Here is a 15232-nt window from a genome sequence, read left to right on the forward strand (position 1 = left end):
TCTTGCCTAATACCACTTATACCCATTTTCCACCAAAAATCCGGGTCTGACCTTGTTTATACCCCTTTTACACCAAAATCCCCGGGTCTGACCTGGGATTTGGAACACGTTTCCAACCCGGATCAAACCCGGGGCAACCCCCTTTTACACTGTGGCGCCGACCCGGGCTATGCCCGAGTCGGCACCATTCACACCTGACCCGGGTCAGCACTGACCCGGCTGCCCGGCGAAGGTGACCAACGCTTTTTCCCTTCCCTCCCCCCTCTGCGACCTACTTACCTTATCCTGCAGCGGTCCGGAGGCAGGGAGAGCAGGTGGGATGCACTGCTTCGTGCCGCTCGGGCAGGCGCTGCTTGCAGTGGCCGCTTGGAGATGATGTAATCTCCAAGCGCCACTGAAGCCGGCTAATCAGGCGGCATGCGGCGCGACCCGGGTCATCGTGAGCCGAGCCGTGCCGTTTACATTGCAGGGTGACACGGGAACAAACCGCGCTCAACCCTGCAATGGAGCAGGGTTGGATCCCCGGGTCTCTGGACCCGGGTTGATCCGTTCACAACGACTAAATTCCCGGGATTATGCGCGCTCACGTGCATCAACCCGGGATATTTCAGTCGGTGTAAAAGAGCTATTACACTGCACCTTCTATCCGGGTTATTCCTGGGTCAGCCCTGTTCACACTGAACCCGGGTCTGCCCTGCTAAACTTGTGAGATCATAAAAAGTGGGAGGTGACTACACCACAACCACCAATTAGCTAATTTTAGGCATGAACCATGTTGGAAAACCCGGGTTGCGCCATTTACACTGCACCATTACCCGGGTCCAAACCCTGGTAGCTACCTGGGTTGGATTCCCAGATCACTTGGTTCGGGTTATTTTTCAGGGACCCTTTTCCACTGAGCCGCTACCTGGGAAGACCCAGCAATAACTTGGTTTATTGCAGCAGTGGAAAAGACTAGACTACTGCATATTTCCAGCAGGCTTACCTGCACTTTTGGCAAGTTTTTCTAACTGTGATCTCCATGCAATTTTGATCTGCGTCCCCCAGCAGTTTCCATCGTAGATGCATGTACAGATGTAGAACATCGGGAGCTTGCTCCTGATGTTCTACATCTGTCCACCTATGAATCATACCCATGATCTTTATTGAATCCAGTTATTTGTTTATATATGTTTTAACACATTCAAGCTCCACATTCCCTGCCTAGCACCCGGCCTAGACCAGATAAGCTTCCCTCCAACCATCTCTAACATGCTCTGTGTCACCTCTCTTCCTGCTGTCTATAGGTAATTGCTGTCTCTGAAAGTAATCACAGACTTGTGGTATGTTCTATACTTTTTCATAGATTTTTTTCCAGTATGCCACCAAATAAAAGCCCTAAATGTCCCAGAAATAACAATATAACACTTGCTTGGAGAAACTCGAAAATAGAGAAGTTTTAACAATACATTATAAATTGTATTAATGAACTTGGTTTCACACCCTTGCACCAGTTTAAAAGGTATGCAGTCAGGAAGCCGACGGTCGAAATGCCGACCGCCGACTTCGCGACTGTGCAATCCCGACAGGGGACTAATGATAGGCGTCAAAATCCCCACGCCTATAATTATCCCTACGAAGGTAAGCCGGGCGGCGGGCACGGACAGCTGCGCGGGGGGGGGGGAGGGTTAGGTTAGGGGCTCCCAGGGGGGGACTTAGGGTTAGGCACCTCCCTGGGAGAGTTAGGGTTAGGCTAGGGGAAGGGGGTTAGGGTGAGGTACCACCGGGGGGAGGTTAGGGTTAGGCACCCCTAAGGGAGGGTTAGGGATAGGGGAGGAGAGGGTTAGGTATAGTTAGTTTACTTACCTATCGTGATCTTCACTGCTGCCGTGCTGCCGGTCTTCTGGCGTCGGGATTTGATCATTCATACCGATCCCGTTTAAAATGAGCCTCACTTAACAACTTTTTACTATAGGACAACTGTTTTCCTTGCACTGTTTAACTCTTGGGGGGAATGCAATTGCGGGTGGGATATTTAAGCCGCAGGGTTTTGCTATTCAATTAGATAACTGAAAATGGAACGCTGTGATTTCTATAGAAATCACCGCGTCTTTTTACTCGCACCTCCATAGAAAGTCTGATTTTCCTAAAATCGTTAATTTTAGGGAAAATCAGTGGGACTTGTTCTGAGGACTAAACAGCCCCTCCCTAGTGACAATATGGAGGAGAGACCACCTGAAACCCCCACACAGGTGAGTATCATTTTTTTTATTTTTTTGCGCTGCGGGGTTTTCAGCTCTGAAATCCCAGCAACCACTTTTTGGAATTGGATACTGCAGGTATCGGGAGCGTGCATGGCCGCAGTAATCCAAAATTGGGCGCAAGATTTTTTTACCTCGCCCAGAGTTGAATATGCCCCTTAGGGCATATTCAATTAGGAGCGAGAATAACAAAAATCCCGTACCTGCAGGGTTTTTCTTGCAGATGCGGGATATTTTCTATTCAGTTAGGTTCGGGTTTATCATCTTTTGAGCGCTGGCAGTTTATTTTTTGAGCACCTCCAGAGCACGATCAAATTTTCCTTTCCATATTTTTAGGAAAAATGGTCAGGAAATGCTCTGGGACTTCGGAGGCACCCCGCCCTAATGCCTAAACTATCGGAAGTATCCAATTAGCTTAATTAGTTAGTAAATACTCACCTACCGAAGCAGTGTCTTCTTCCTCCAGCGTCGGGACACGTTCTCCTGCATCAGTGGTGTGTGTTAGTATGTTTTGTGGTGTGTGCAGTAATGTGCAGTAATGTGTAAGTGTAAACTACATCTCCCAACAGCTCCCTGGCCTCCCAGCAGCCCCCTCGACTCCCAGCAGCCTTCTCCCCAGTGCATAGATGGAGAGGAGATGAATGGGAGCCATGGAGACCACCGCCGAACAACGGACCGATAATTGTTTTTTTGTATTCCCTCGCACCGCAAGGTTTTCAGCACTGTATTTTTTTAAATTGAACACCGTGGGCATCAGGAATGTGCATATCCACAGTATTCCACAAATGAGCGCGAGGTCTGCGTTATTTTTTTGCAGGGGTATATTTACTATATTGCAGATCTTTAGAAGTGGAGTTGTTGCCCATAGCAACCAATCAGATTCTATCTTCTCATTTATATAGCACTTTCTAGAAGATAATAGCTAGAATCTGATTGGTTGCTATGGGCAACATCTCCACTTCTAAAAACCTGCACTTAGTAAATTTACCCCTTAGTGCACAGTTTCTGATTTTCCTCTATTTTTCTCCCATTAGGGCAGGAAGCAGCAAAGACAGAAATGTGGTTAAACCACCGAAAATGCAATTTTTGAGGGTTTAACCGAATTTCTCATATGCACCAAGCCCTGGAATGCGATGGGTAGCTCCATCTTCTATTCGCAAAGGGTCCCCGCACCCCCCGCAGTGCGCAATCAGATCCTTCCCGGCACCCCCCACACTGCGCATTCTTCTGCGCATGCACAGATTGACACTAGAGGAACTTTTGGGTCATAGACCCAGAAATCCCTCACTCGCAAAGGGCAGCTCAAGAGAGCGGTCCTTTGTGATTTTCTACATGCATACCGGCGTAAATTCACACCTGCATGCATGCAAAGAGTGGCGGGATACATCGCATCCCGAAGGCAATGCAACATGCGTCCCGTCCTACATCCTGGTATTATCTCTGTCTCACATAGGGCCTCATTTACTAATGAGTTTTATCACCAATATGAGTGATAAATTTCACTGTGTATGATAATGGTGCTCCAGCCAATCAGCTTCCAACTGTCAACTGTTAGAAAAATGACAGTTGGGAGCTGATTGGCTGGAGCATCATTTATCATAGACAGTGAAATTTATCACTCGTTTTGGTGATTAAACTCGTTAGTAAATGGGGGGCCAGAGTCTTGTTCTGCTGCAAAACCCTCAGGTAATTAGGTGGTAAAGCAGACAGCAATGGATTAAGGACCTCATTCAGAGTCGGTCGCAAGCGCTGAGCGCTCACAACCGACTCAATGTTTTGGTCCTGCGCATGCGCAGCGGCCGCACTGCGCGTGCGCAAGCCCCGGAGCGAGAGAGAAACTCTCTCGCTCCGGAGCTCACTACAAAAGGGGCGGCCGTCGATGTTTATCGATAGCTCGCCCCGTTTTGTAGGCGGAGTGGGGGGGTGGTTACACAAATGGAGGCTTTCCTGACGGAACGCTTGCCGTTTTGTGGGCGGCCGCACTGACATCAGCAGTGATGTCAGTGGGGAGCTTCCTGCTCGATCAGAGCAGGAAGCTTCCTGGGGCTTGCGGTTGCCAAGACCCAACCTTAGGGTCTTGTCGCAAGCCCCGATGGTCGCGATGGTCTTGACCATCGCGACCATCACCCTGGTCGGTCGCTAAGCTGTGGGTGGTAACCCACAGCTTAGCTAGTGACCAGGAGGCCGCACAGAAAAAAAAGAAGTGGCCGCCCTCATTCAGAGAGAGCGATCGCTTGTTGCGACCGCCTCTGAATGAGGGCCTAAATGTGAGTGACCCTTGGCTGTCTAATAGATGGGGAATGGTCCTACATTTTTGGATTTGCTATGGTACTACAAATGCGTTGGGTAGAAACAGAAGGGAGTTCCAAAGTCCAGTTTAATTTTACTTTAGGTTTAAATTTTTTTGTAAAATTAATTTCAATATTTCTCATAAAATTTAAATGAATTATGAGAGTGATGGGACATCAGGACAACAACACCTTTCAGCAAAAGTGCCACATAGAAAGTGTGAAATGCGTTACATTAAAAGTATAGGTTATCCAGCACCTCTGATCACTGAGACTGTAAACGGAACTTTGCGGCGGTTGCAGCAGCAGCAGAACTTTGCATGCTGATTGAAAGACTAAGTCGCACACCGATATACAAGTGTCACATACCAAATTAATCAGCACAGTCTCCTGGTGCTTCGTAGTCACATCACATTGCAACTTAGCTGCATTTTTGGCAAATAAAGATGTAAAAAGTATGCCTGGCGCTGGCAAAGTCTCAGGGGACCAGGCATGTCACGAGGACCTGTTTGACACAACTGCAGCAAAGACGAGTGAGGACACATCTGTAGCCTGTCCGTCGGAGTAGCTGTTTTAATTAAGAAGATATAGAGTAAGCTTAGGCAACTTTCTCTATTGGACTATAACTTTAATTATGCCCTATTAGTTAGAACAATAGGTGGGTGGGTGCCTGTTCCAAAGCACATCTACCAGCGCGGAATCGGTATGATTTACCGCCAGATGCCTGCCCGGCGGTTGGAATCCCGACAGCGGCTGCCCGACATGCGTGAAAATCCTGATCGTCCCTAAGGTAAGTATTCACTAAACTAATTCCCTCCCCTAATCCTAACCCTCCCTTAAGGGTGCCTAACCCTAACCTTCTCCCCAGTGCCTAACCTAAATCCCCCCTCTAAGTGCCTAAACTTAACCCCCCTTCCCTGCCGCCTAAACCTAAGTCCCCCCCCGGGGTTGCCTAACCCTAACTCTCCCTCCCTCCCCCTAGCCTAACCCTAACCTCCCGGGGGGGTGCCTAACCCTAAGTCCCCCCTGGGAACCCTAAACCTAACCCTCCCCCCCCGCGCGGCTGTCCATGCTTGGCGCCTGGCATCACTTCGATCGGGATGCTGGGCGCCGGTCTCCCGGCAGGGCCGCAACTAGGGGGGGCTAGAGGTGCACGTGCACCGGGTGCCGGACTGCAGAGGGTGAAAAAAGCTGACTCGAGGTGGTTTTGGGGCTGCAGACTCAGAAAACGGCCATCCTAAAATGGCCACCGCCAAAGAGGAGACAAATGCTAGCGGTCCTTACTGGCCCTCTAGTGTCTGTCTCTTCCTTGGCGGTGGCCATTTTTGGATGGCCGTTTTCAGCAAATTCCATGCGGACTAGCCGTCCGCATGGACTCTGCTGAAAACGGCCATCCAAAAATGGCCGCCGCCTAGGAGGAGACTGTTGCTAGTGGTCCTACTGGACCTCTAGTGTCTGTTAGGCTAGTGCAATGCACACAACATTCCCGGCACCGGGAACGCTGGTGCTGCCGGGAGAAGATGCTGAAAGCTGCATCTTCTCCCGTGAAACCCCCTGGCAACGAGCATGTAATCCCATGGCAACGAGCATGTACCCCCTGACAATGAGCAGGTAATTTTAAAGTAATTAGAAGCCTTACTGTGGTGTATAAAATGGTGTCGGGCAAATATGTAAGTGGCACTTTGGTAATAGGCATTACAGTGTGTGGCATAATGTGTAATGGACATTACTGTGTGTGGAATAATGTATGTCACTCTACCAGGGACGCCTGAGTAGTTGACTGCCTTATCGAGGAGCAAGGACAAAATCCAGGTATGGGAAGGTAGGGGGCGCAAATTTACTGCCTTGCACCTGGTGACAGATATCCTAGTTTCGGCCCTGCTCCCGGCGTCGGTAAAATGACAGACGTCTAGATTTAGACGCCTGTCATTTAACCCTCGCCGGGATTAAGCAGTTGGGAAGCCGGCTGTCGGGGTTAGGTCCGCCGGCTTCCCGACTGCATACCATCAGCGCACATTACAAAGAGCCTTTTTCTAGTTCACAACTGAATTCTAAAACTAGATAATATCTTTTAGAACATTTTATCATTTTGAGATACAGTATTTCACTACAGAAGTGGTTCCCAAACTATTTTGAACCACGGCGCCCTAGAGTATCAGCATTGTTTTCACGGCACCCATAAGCCGAAAGTTTGTTATTGAGAAATTCAGAAAACAAATGTAGTAAAGTAGGAAAGTGAAGTAAATTGTGCTCACCTGTCATCCTTAGGGTCAGTTATGTAGTAGAGGACAGGTTTCTGCTTCTGTTTGTCCACATAATTACATTACATTGACCATAAATTATTTTATTTGGTGCTGGAGCTCCAACCTGAGGCAAGTGTCCCAAGAAAGGGGAGTTTCTATAATGGGTGCAGGGTGTGGGGCCCACACCGCACTCCCTGCACCCCTATTTTTAATACTTACCACTCCCACCTTGGCTTCAAGCTCAGTGCTGTCAAAATTGCCTGAAAAATGTCGGGCGGCGTTTTGCACATGCGCTGTAGGGAAAACACTGGGAAAATGGCAGCAGCGCCATTTTCCCAGTGACCTGCGCATGCGCTGTAGACTCTGGGCACACTCTAGAGCCCAGAGTGTACCGGTACGGCACTGCGCTCAGTGCGTAGCCGGCCGCCGGAGAGAAGAGGGGGCCCCGGACAGAGACTGCACACAGGCCACCTCCTCTCTTGAAACACACCTTCCCCAGGGTGCCACGACGCACATTCTGGGAACCACTGTACTATAGGATAAAAGTGTTTGTATTGGTGAATGAGGGTTAAGCTTTGGTACAGTACTTACTGGAAATAGGTAGGGGTGAGCGGGTTCGGATTTCTGAAATCCGAACCCCCCCGAGCCCCCCCGATCCGAGTCCGATCCGAGTCAGGCTCGACTTTTCCCGCCTGACTCGGATCTGAAATCGAGGCAAAACGTCATCATCCCGCCTTCCGAGTCTCGCGGGTTTTGGATCCTATATAAGGTACCCGCGTCGGCGCCATTTTCTCACTCGGCTGTGGACAGTGAAGAGGGAGGGTGGGAGTTAGGGCTGTGTAGTGTAGTGTAGTGTAGTGCTGCTGTTGTCCACTACTTCAAAGTCCATAGGGGCTGGCTGTGTTGTGCTGTGCTGCTGTTGTTAATAGGGGCTGTGTCCACTACTTCAAAGTCCATAGGGGCTGGCTGGACTGTGTTGTGCAGTCAGTTCTCCATAGGGGCTGTGTCCACTCCAAAGTCCTGTGCAGTGTCCCAGTCCTAAAGGAGTGCTGTAGTGTTGTCCAGGGGGTGCTCTGTCCATCAGGGGTGCTCCCCCCAAGTGCTAAAAAAATAATATATTTTCTGTGTTTGTGAATTGTGTGCGCAGTAGCCGCACGTGCATCAACAAAGTAGTGCCAAGCGTGCGCCTGTGTCATAAGTAAAGGGCCGGCTGGCTTGACCGTTAAAGGGTGCTGTAACCCCCGAAAGTACACTCCAGTCCAAACCAAAAAAAAATTATTTTCTGTGTTTGTGAATTGTGTGCGCAGTAGCCGCACGTGCATCAACAAAGTAGTGCCAAGCGTGCGCCTGTGTCATAAGTAAAGGGCCGGCTGGCTTGACCGTTAAGGGTGCTGTAACCCCCGAAAGTACACTCCAGTCCAAACCAAAAAAAAAATTATTTTCTGTGTTTGTGAATTGTGTGCGCAGTAGCCGCACGTGCATCAACAAAGTAGTGCCAAGCGTGCGCCTGTGTCATAAGTAAAGGGCCGGCTGGCTTGACCGTTAAGGGTGCTGTAACCCCCGAAAGTACACTCCAGTCCAAACCAAAAAAAAAATAATTTTCTGTGTTTGTGAATTGTGTGCGCAGTAGCCGCACGTGCATCAACAAAGTAGTGCCAAGCGTGCGCCTGTGTCATAAGTAAAGGGCCGGCTGGCTTGACCGTTAAAGGGTGCTGTAACCCCCAAAGTACACTCCAGTCCAAACCAAAAAAAAAATTATTTTCTGTGTTTGTGAATTGTGTGCGCAGTAGCCGCACGTGCATCAACAAAGTAGTGCCAAACGTGCGCCTGTGTCATAAGTAAAGGGCCGGCTGGCTTGACCGTTAAGGGTGCTGTAACCCCCGAAAGTAAACTCCAGTCCAAACCAAAAAAAAAATTATTTTCTGTGTTTGTGAATTGTGTGCGCAGTAGGCACACGTGCATCAACAAAGTAGTGCCAAGCGTGCGCCTGTGTCATAAGTAAAGGGCCGGCTGGCTTGACCGTTAAAGGGTGCTGTAACCCCCAAAGTACACTCCAGTCCAAACCAAAAAAAAAAATATTTTCTGTGTTTGTGAATTGTGTGCGCAGTAGCCGCACGTGCATCAACAAAGTAGTGCCAAACGTGCGCCTGTGTCATAAGTAAAGGGCCGGCTGGCTTGACCGTTAAGGGTGCTGTAACCCCCGAAAGTACACTCCAATCCAAACCAAAAAAAAAATTATTTTCTGTGTTTGTGAATTGTGTGCGTAGTAGCCGCACGTGCATCAACAAAGTAGTGCCAAGCGTGTGCCTGTGTCATAAGTAAAGGGCCGGCTGGCTTGACCGTTAAGGGTGCTGTAACCCCCAAAAGTACACTCCAGTCCAAACCAAAAAAAAAATTATTTTCTGTGTTTGTGAATTGTGTGCGCAGTAGCCGCACGTGCATCAACAAAGTAGTGCCAAGCGTGCGCCTGTGTCATAAGTAAAGGGCCGGCTGGCTTGACCGTTAAGGGTGCTGTAACCCCCGAAAGTACACTCCAGTCCAAACCTAAAAAAAAATTATTTTCTGTGTTTGTGAATTGTGTGCGCAGTAGCCGCACGTGCATCAACAAAGTAGTGCCAAGCGTGCGCCTGTGTCATAAGTAAAGGGCCGGCTGGCTTGACCGTTAAAGGGTGCTGTAACCCCCGAAAGTACACTCCAGTCCAAACCAAAGAAAAATTATTTTCTGTGTTTGTGAATTGTGTGCGCAGTAGCCGCACGTGCATCAACAAAGTAGTGCCAAGCGTGCGCCTGTGTCATAAGTAAAGGGCCGGCTGGCTTGACCGTTAAGGGTGCTGTAACCCCCGAAAGTACACTCCAGTCCAAACCTAAAAAAAAATTATTTTCTGTGTTTGTGAATTGTGTGCGCAGTAGCCGCACGTGCATCAACAAAGTAGTGCCAAGCGTGCGCCTGTGTCATAAGTAAAGGGCCGGCTGGCTTGACCGTTAAGGGTGCTGTAACCCCCGAAAGTACACTCCAGTCCAAACCAAAAAAAAAATAATTTTCTGTGTTTGTGAATTGTGTGCACTGTGGCTGCACGTGCATCAACAAAGGAGCAGCGCCAAGCGTGCGCCTGTGTCCCATAAGTAAAGAGCCGGCTGGCTCATTTCTTAAAGGGTGGTGTAACCCACAAAGTGCACTACTCTCCAGCAAAAATAAAATAATATTTTCTGTGTTTGTGTGCGCTTTAGCCGCACGTATATATATCAATATAACATAAATGGAGGACCAAACTTTCTCCGATAAAAATAAAATAGGGAAAGATCAAGAACCTCTTCCTCCTAGTGCTGTTGCTGCTGCTGGGAGTTGTTCATCATCCCAGAGAGGAAGTAGGAACATCACTACTTTTACTAAACAATTGACCCTCCAACAGTCCCTAGCGATGAGGATGAAGTACGACAGCAGTCATCCTGAAGCAAAACGTATAACTGAGGCCTTGACTGCTATGTTGGTGTTAGACGTGCGTCCGGTATCCGACATTAGTGCAGTGGGATTTAGACAATTGATGGAGGTAGTGTGTCCTCGGTTCCAAATCCCGTCTAGATTCCACCTGCATCCTCAAAGCAGCAGCGACAAGCGTGCGTCTGTCTGTTAAAGGGTGGTGACACCCTCAAAGTGTGCTACACAAACAATTAAAATATTGTTCTTTTTTTTTCTGTCTTTGTGAATTGTGTGGGCTGTAACCGCACCTGCATCCTTAAAGCAGCAGCGACAAGCGTGCGTCTGTCTGTTAAAGGGTGGTGACACCCTCAAAGTGTGCTACACAAACAATTAAAATATTGTTCTTTTTTCTGTCTTTGTGAATTGTGTGGGCTGTAGCCGCACCTGCATCCTTAAAGCAGCAGCGACAAGCGTGCGTCTGTCTGTTAAAGGGTGGTGACACCCTCAAAGTGTGCTACACAAACAATTAAAATATTGTTCTTTTTTTTTCTGTCTTTGTGAATTGTGTGGGCTGTAGCCGCACCTGCATCCTTAAAGCAGCAGCGACAAGCGTGCGTCTGTCTGTTAAAGGGTGGTGTAACTCTCAAAGTGTTCCAAAAAATAAAAAACTATTTTTTTAATGTGTTTGTGACTTGTGTGCGATGTAGCCACACTTGCATCCTCAAAGCAGCAGCGACAAGCGTGCGTCTGTCTGTTAAAGGGTGGTGACACCCTCAAAGTGTGCTACACAAACAATTAAAATATTGTTCTTTTTTTTTTGGTCTTTGTGAAATGTGTGGGCTGTAGCCACACCTGCATCCTTAAAGCAGCAGCGACAAGCGTGCGTCTGTCTGTTAAAGGGTGGTGTAACTCTCAAAGTGCTCCAAAAAATAAAAAACTATTTTTTTAATGTGTTTGTGACTTGTGTGCGATGTAGCCGCACCTGCATCCTTAAAGCAGCAGCGACAAGCGTGCGTCTGTCTGTTAAAGGGTGGTGACACCCTCAAAGTGTGCTACACAAACAATAAAAATATTCTTCTTCTTTTTTCTGTCTATGTGAATTGTGTGGGCTGTAGCCGCACCTGCATCCTTAAAGCAGCAGCGACAAGCGTGCGTCTGTCTGTTAAAGGGTGGTGACACCCTCAAAGTGTTCTACACAAACAATAAAAATATTCTTCTTCTTTTTTCTGTCTATGTGAATTGTGTGGGCTGTAGCCGCACCTGCATCCTTAAAGCAGCAGCGACAAGCGTGCGTCTGTCTGTTAAAGGGTGATGACACCCTCAAAGTGTTCTACACAAACAATTAAAATATTGTTCTTTTTTTTTCGGTCTTTGTGAAATGTGTGGGCTGTAGCCGCACCTGCATCCTTAAAGCAGCAGCGACAAGCATGCGTCTGTCTGTAAAAGGGTGGTGTAACTCTCAAAGTGTTCCAAAAAATAAAAAACTATTTTTTTAATGTGTTTGGGACTTGTGTGCGATGTAGCCACACTTGCATCCTCAAAGCAGCAGCGACAAGCGTGCGTCTGTTAAAGGGTGGTGACACCCTCAAAGTGTGCTACAGAAACAATTAAAATATTGTTCTATTTTTTTCTGTCTATGTGAATTGTGTGGGCTGTAGCCGCACCTGCATCCTTAAAGCAGCAGCGACAAGCGTGCGTCTGTCTGTTAAAGGGTGGTGACACCTCAAAGTGTTCTACACAAACAATTAAAATATTGTTCTTTTTTTTTCGGTCTTTGTGAAATGTGTGGGCTGTAGCCGCACCTGCATCCTTAAAGCAGCAGCGACAAGCGTGCGTCTGTCTGTTAAAGGGTGGTGACACCTCAAAGTGTTCTACACAAACAATTAAAATATTCTTCTTCTTTTTTCTGTCTTTGTGAATTGTGTGGGCTGTAGCCGCACTTGCATCCTCAAAGCAGCAGCGACAAGCGTGCGTCTGTCTGTTAAAGGGTGGTGTAACCCTCAAAGTGTGCTCCACAAACAATAAAAATATTCTTTTTTTTTTTCTGTCTTTGTGAATTGTGTGGGCTGTAGCCGCACTTGAATCCTCAAAGCAGCAGCGACAAGCGTGCGTCTGTCTGTTAAAGGATTACATCGGTGACAGCATCCAAGTAGGCATGTCAGACAGTCCGTACCTGTACTGGCAGGAAAAAGAAGCAATTTGGAGGTCCCTGTACAAACTGGCTCTATTTTACCTGAGTTGCCCCCCCTCCAGTGTGTACTCCGAAAGAGTGTTTAGTGCAGCCAGGAACCTTGTCAGCGAAAGGCGTAGGAGGTTGCTTCCACTGTGGAGAAGATGATGTTCATAAAATGAATTATCAACTCTTCCAGGGAGACCAGCCTCCAGAACGTACAGAGGGACCTGTGGTTCCAGCAGGGACGAATTAATACTCTGTGAGGATGAGGATGTACACACTGAAGAGGGTGAGGAATCGGTGGATGAGGAGGATGAGGATGACATCTTGCCTCCGTAGAGCCAGTTTGTGCAGGGACACATTAATTGCCAGCTTGTTTTGTGGGGGCCCAAACGAACCAATCATTTCAGCCACAGTTGTGTGGCAGACCCTGGCGCTGAAATGATTGATTTGTTAAAGTGTGCATGTCCTGTTTATACAACATAAGGGTGGGTGGGAGGGCCCAAGGACAATTCCATCTTGCACTTCTTTTTTTTCTTTGCATTATGTACAGTTTGGGGCCTAGTTTTTCTAACTGCCATCCTGTCTGCCACTGCAGTGTCACTCCTAGATGGGTCACGTGTTTGTGCCGCCCACTCGTGTCGCTTAGCATAGTCATCCAGCTACCTCGGTGCAACCTTTTGGACATGAAAACACTATTGTGAGGTGTGAGGTGTTCAGAATAGACTGGAAATGAGTGGAAATTAAGGTTATTGAGGTTAATAATAGCATAGGAGCAGAGAAACCAACAAATTCTGTGATTTTAGCTGTTTTTATGCTTTTTTAAAAAAAAATACAGATCCAAAACACAAAACCCAGAACCCAAAACACGGAAGGGTGGTTTTGGCAAAACCAATCCAGATCCAAAACACGAAGAAAGATCCAGATCCAAAACCAAAACACAAAACACGAAAAGTGGCCGGTGCACACCCCTAGAAATAGGTATAAAGTACGGTATCAACCACTGTAACATTCCGACAGAAGGAGCTATGATGTAAGATTAGAAGCCATGACAAGTTCATCTAGTTGGCTGTAATTGTGTGTGTACCTGGTAATATGGGCTCCGAGTGTAAATTGCTGGAGACTGCAGGGCGTCATACTTGTGTATAAGGTCACGTATGACATCTGGCACATCACTCCCAATTCTGGCTTAAATCCTTTTCCTTCCAGGCAAGTCACTTTATATATGCCAAAGCTTCTCTTAATACTTGGAATAGGCATACAATATAGCTCTGCAGAATTCACAACCCACAACGTTAATATCTGGGGATTCTGCTTTTTCTAGGGAAGCAATTTTTAATTCTACATTGCATAAAAATAGGCTATAAATTTATTGCTGATGACATCAGTTTTCTCCATTCATAACAAATATGTTGTACGTTAGAGAATGACAGTGAAAGCATTATTCTTATTATTATACGTTGAATATATTGTAGGTTTTAGTAATGTATTCTACAAACAAAAAAAGCGAAACAAAGTTGCCGGCTGGCGCGCAAATGTCAGCAGGTTTCTTTGTACGTTGTTTCATCTGTTGTTTTCCTTTTGTACTGACCTGTGTTCCTCATTCCCATTCCTGCAGGTGGAAAGAGAGATTGCGATCCTGAAGCTGATAGAACACCCCCACGTTCTCAAGCTACACGATGTCTATGAGAATAAGAAATATTTGTAGGTATTTACAGACATTCCCTTGCTTCCACCAGCCTGCGGAGCTTTGGGCATCTGTATTGCTTGGCATGAGAAGCGCATGCATTGTTAGCGCTTTAGGCAGCAGTCGCTTCTGAGCCTTGCTTAGTAATCTGGATGTTATGTAAATTACAAGCATCTTGCTTTTAATGCCTTGCTGGGTTACAAAGACACATGATAACTGCTTGTTCTCCTTTTGTAAGACTTCAATGAAATATTCAGAAGTATTTGAGAGTAAACTGGTTTGCCAGAGCCAGTGCTTGCTCAACACATCCTATTATCTCACTAACCTTCTGTAGTAGGAAACATTATTCAGGGTAAAGTGGGGGGTGGGGTGCAAGAATTAAATCATAGTGGGAGAATGGGTTTAGTTTATTCGATTTAAGAAAAAATATGAGCACATTTATTGCATTTTGAGCCTAAAGCAACTTTCTCTGACATTTCTCTGTACAATATGCCATATATGTATTTTGTGGCTCATCGCGAGTTTGTTCCGCATAATTATAATCAACAGTAGATTTGTCTTGCCGAAATGAAATGCATGGACCGTGTAACACCAGCATCCAACAGTTCCTCTTTTTGCTGAGTGCCTCATTTATCTTTTATTTAATAATTTGCATATACACAAGCAGATGAATAACCTCTCTAGAAATCTGCAGAGCCTACAGATACATATAGATAGATAATATACTTTGCATACCATCTCATGCTGGAAGCCGAACTCCACAAACAGATGTCCTCATCTGTCTTCTGATTTTTTTTATTTCTTTTTTGCTGTACATTTAAACTGTGAAGGGACAGGTATAAGGGAGCCACCCTCAACTGTATCATTTCCCAAACATCAATATAAAACAGATTCATTATATTGCAGGAGGTGCGGTCCATGCAAGATTGCCAAGAGGGGTGGGGGGCAGAGCAGGTACAAAATACCCAGGCCCTGGCCTGCCAGAGGTGCAGTTACACCCCCCAAATGGAGTAAGCATGCCCCCCTCAGTGGCATCTGTGGTGTAATATCTGTGGACGAGGCCTTGAAAGTCCCACATGCCATTGCCCCTTCTTTGTACCAGGGCTCATAATTTGTAATAGTGGCCCTGGGTCCATGTATCTATTCCTCCACAGTTCTAACAAACAAACAAATAGAAAACAAT

At 47.0% G+C, this 15232-nt stretch overlaps 1 protein-coding gene across 3 annotated transcripts in view; it reads left to right on the forward strand.

Moving 5' to 3' along the window:
• The window catches only part of LOC148501100 (serine/threonine-protein kinase BRSK2-like), a 338299-nt gene that overhangs the window by 178401 nt on the left and 144666 nt on the right, over positions 1 to 15232 (forward strand). For all 3 annotated transcript variants that reach the window (XM_088450950.1, XM_088450951.1, XM_088450952.1), the window contains exon 3: positions 13981 to 14066. In XM_088450950.1, coding sequence (XP_088307076.1) covers positions 13981 to 14066 — 86 coding nt within the window. The remainder of the gene's footprint in view (positions 1 to 13980; positions 14067 to 15232) is intronic.

The sequence above is a fragment of the Taudactylus pleione genome, unplaced genomic scaffold (assembly GCF_031769625.1).
Source record: "Taudactylus pleione unplaced genomic scaffold, aTauple2 ptg000535l, whole genome shotgun sequence".
Lineage (NCBI taxonomy): Eukaryota > Metazoa > Chordata > Amphibia > Anura > Myobatrachidae > Taudactylus > Taudactylus pleione.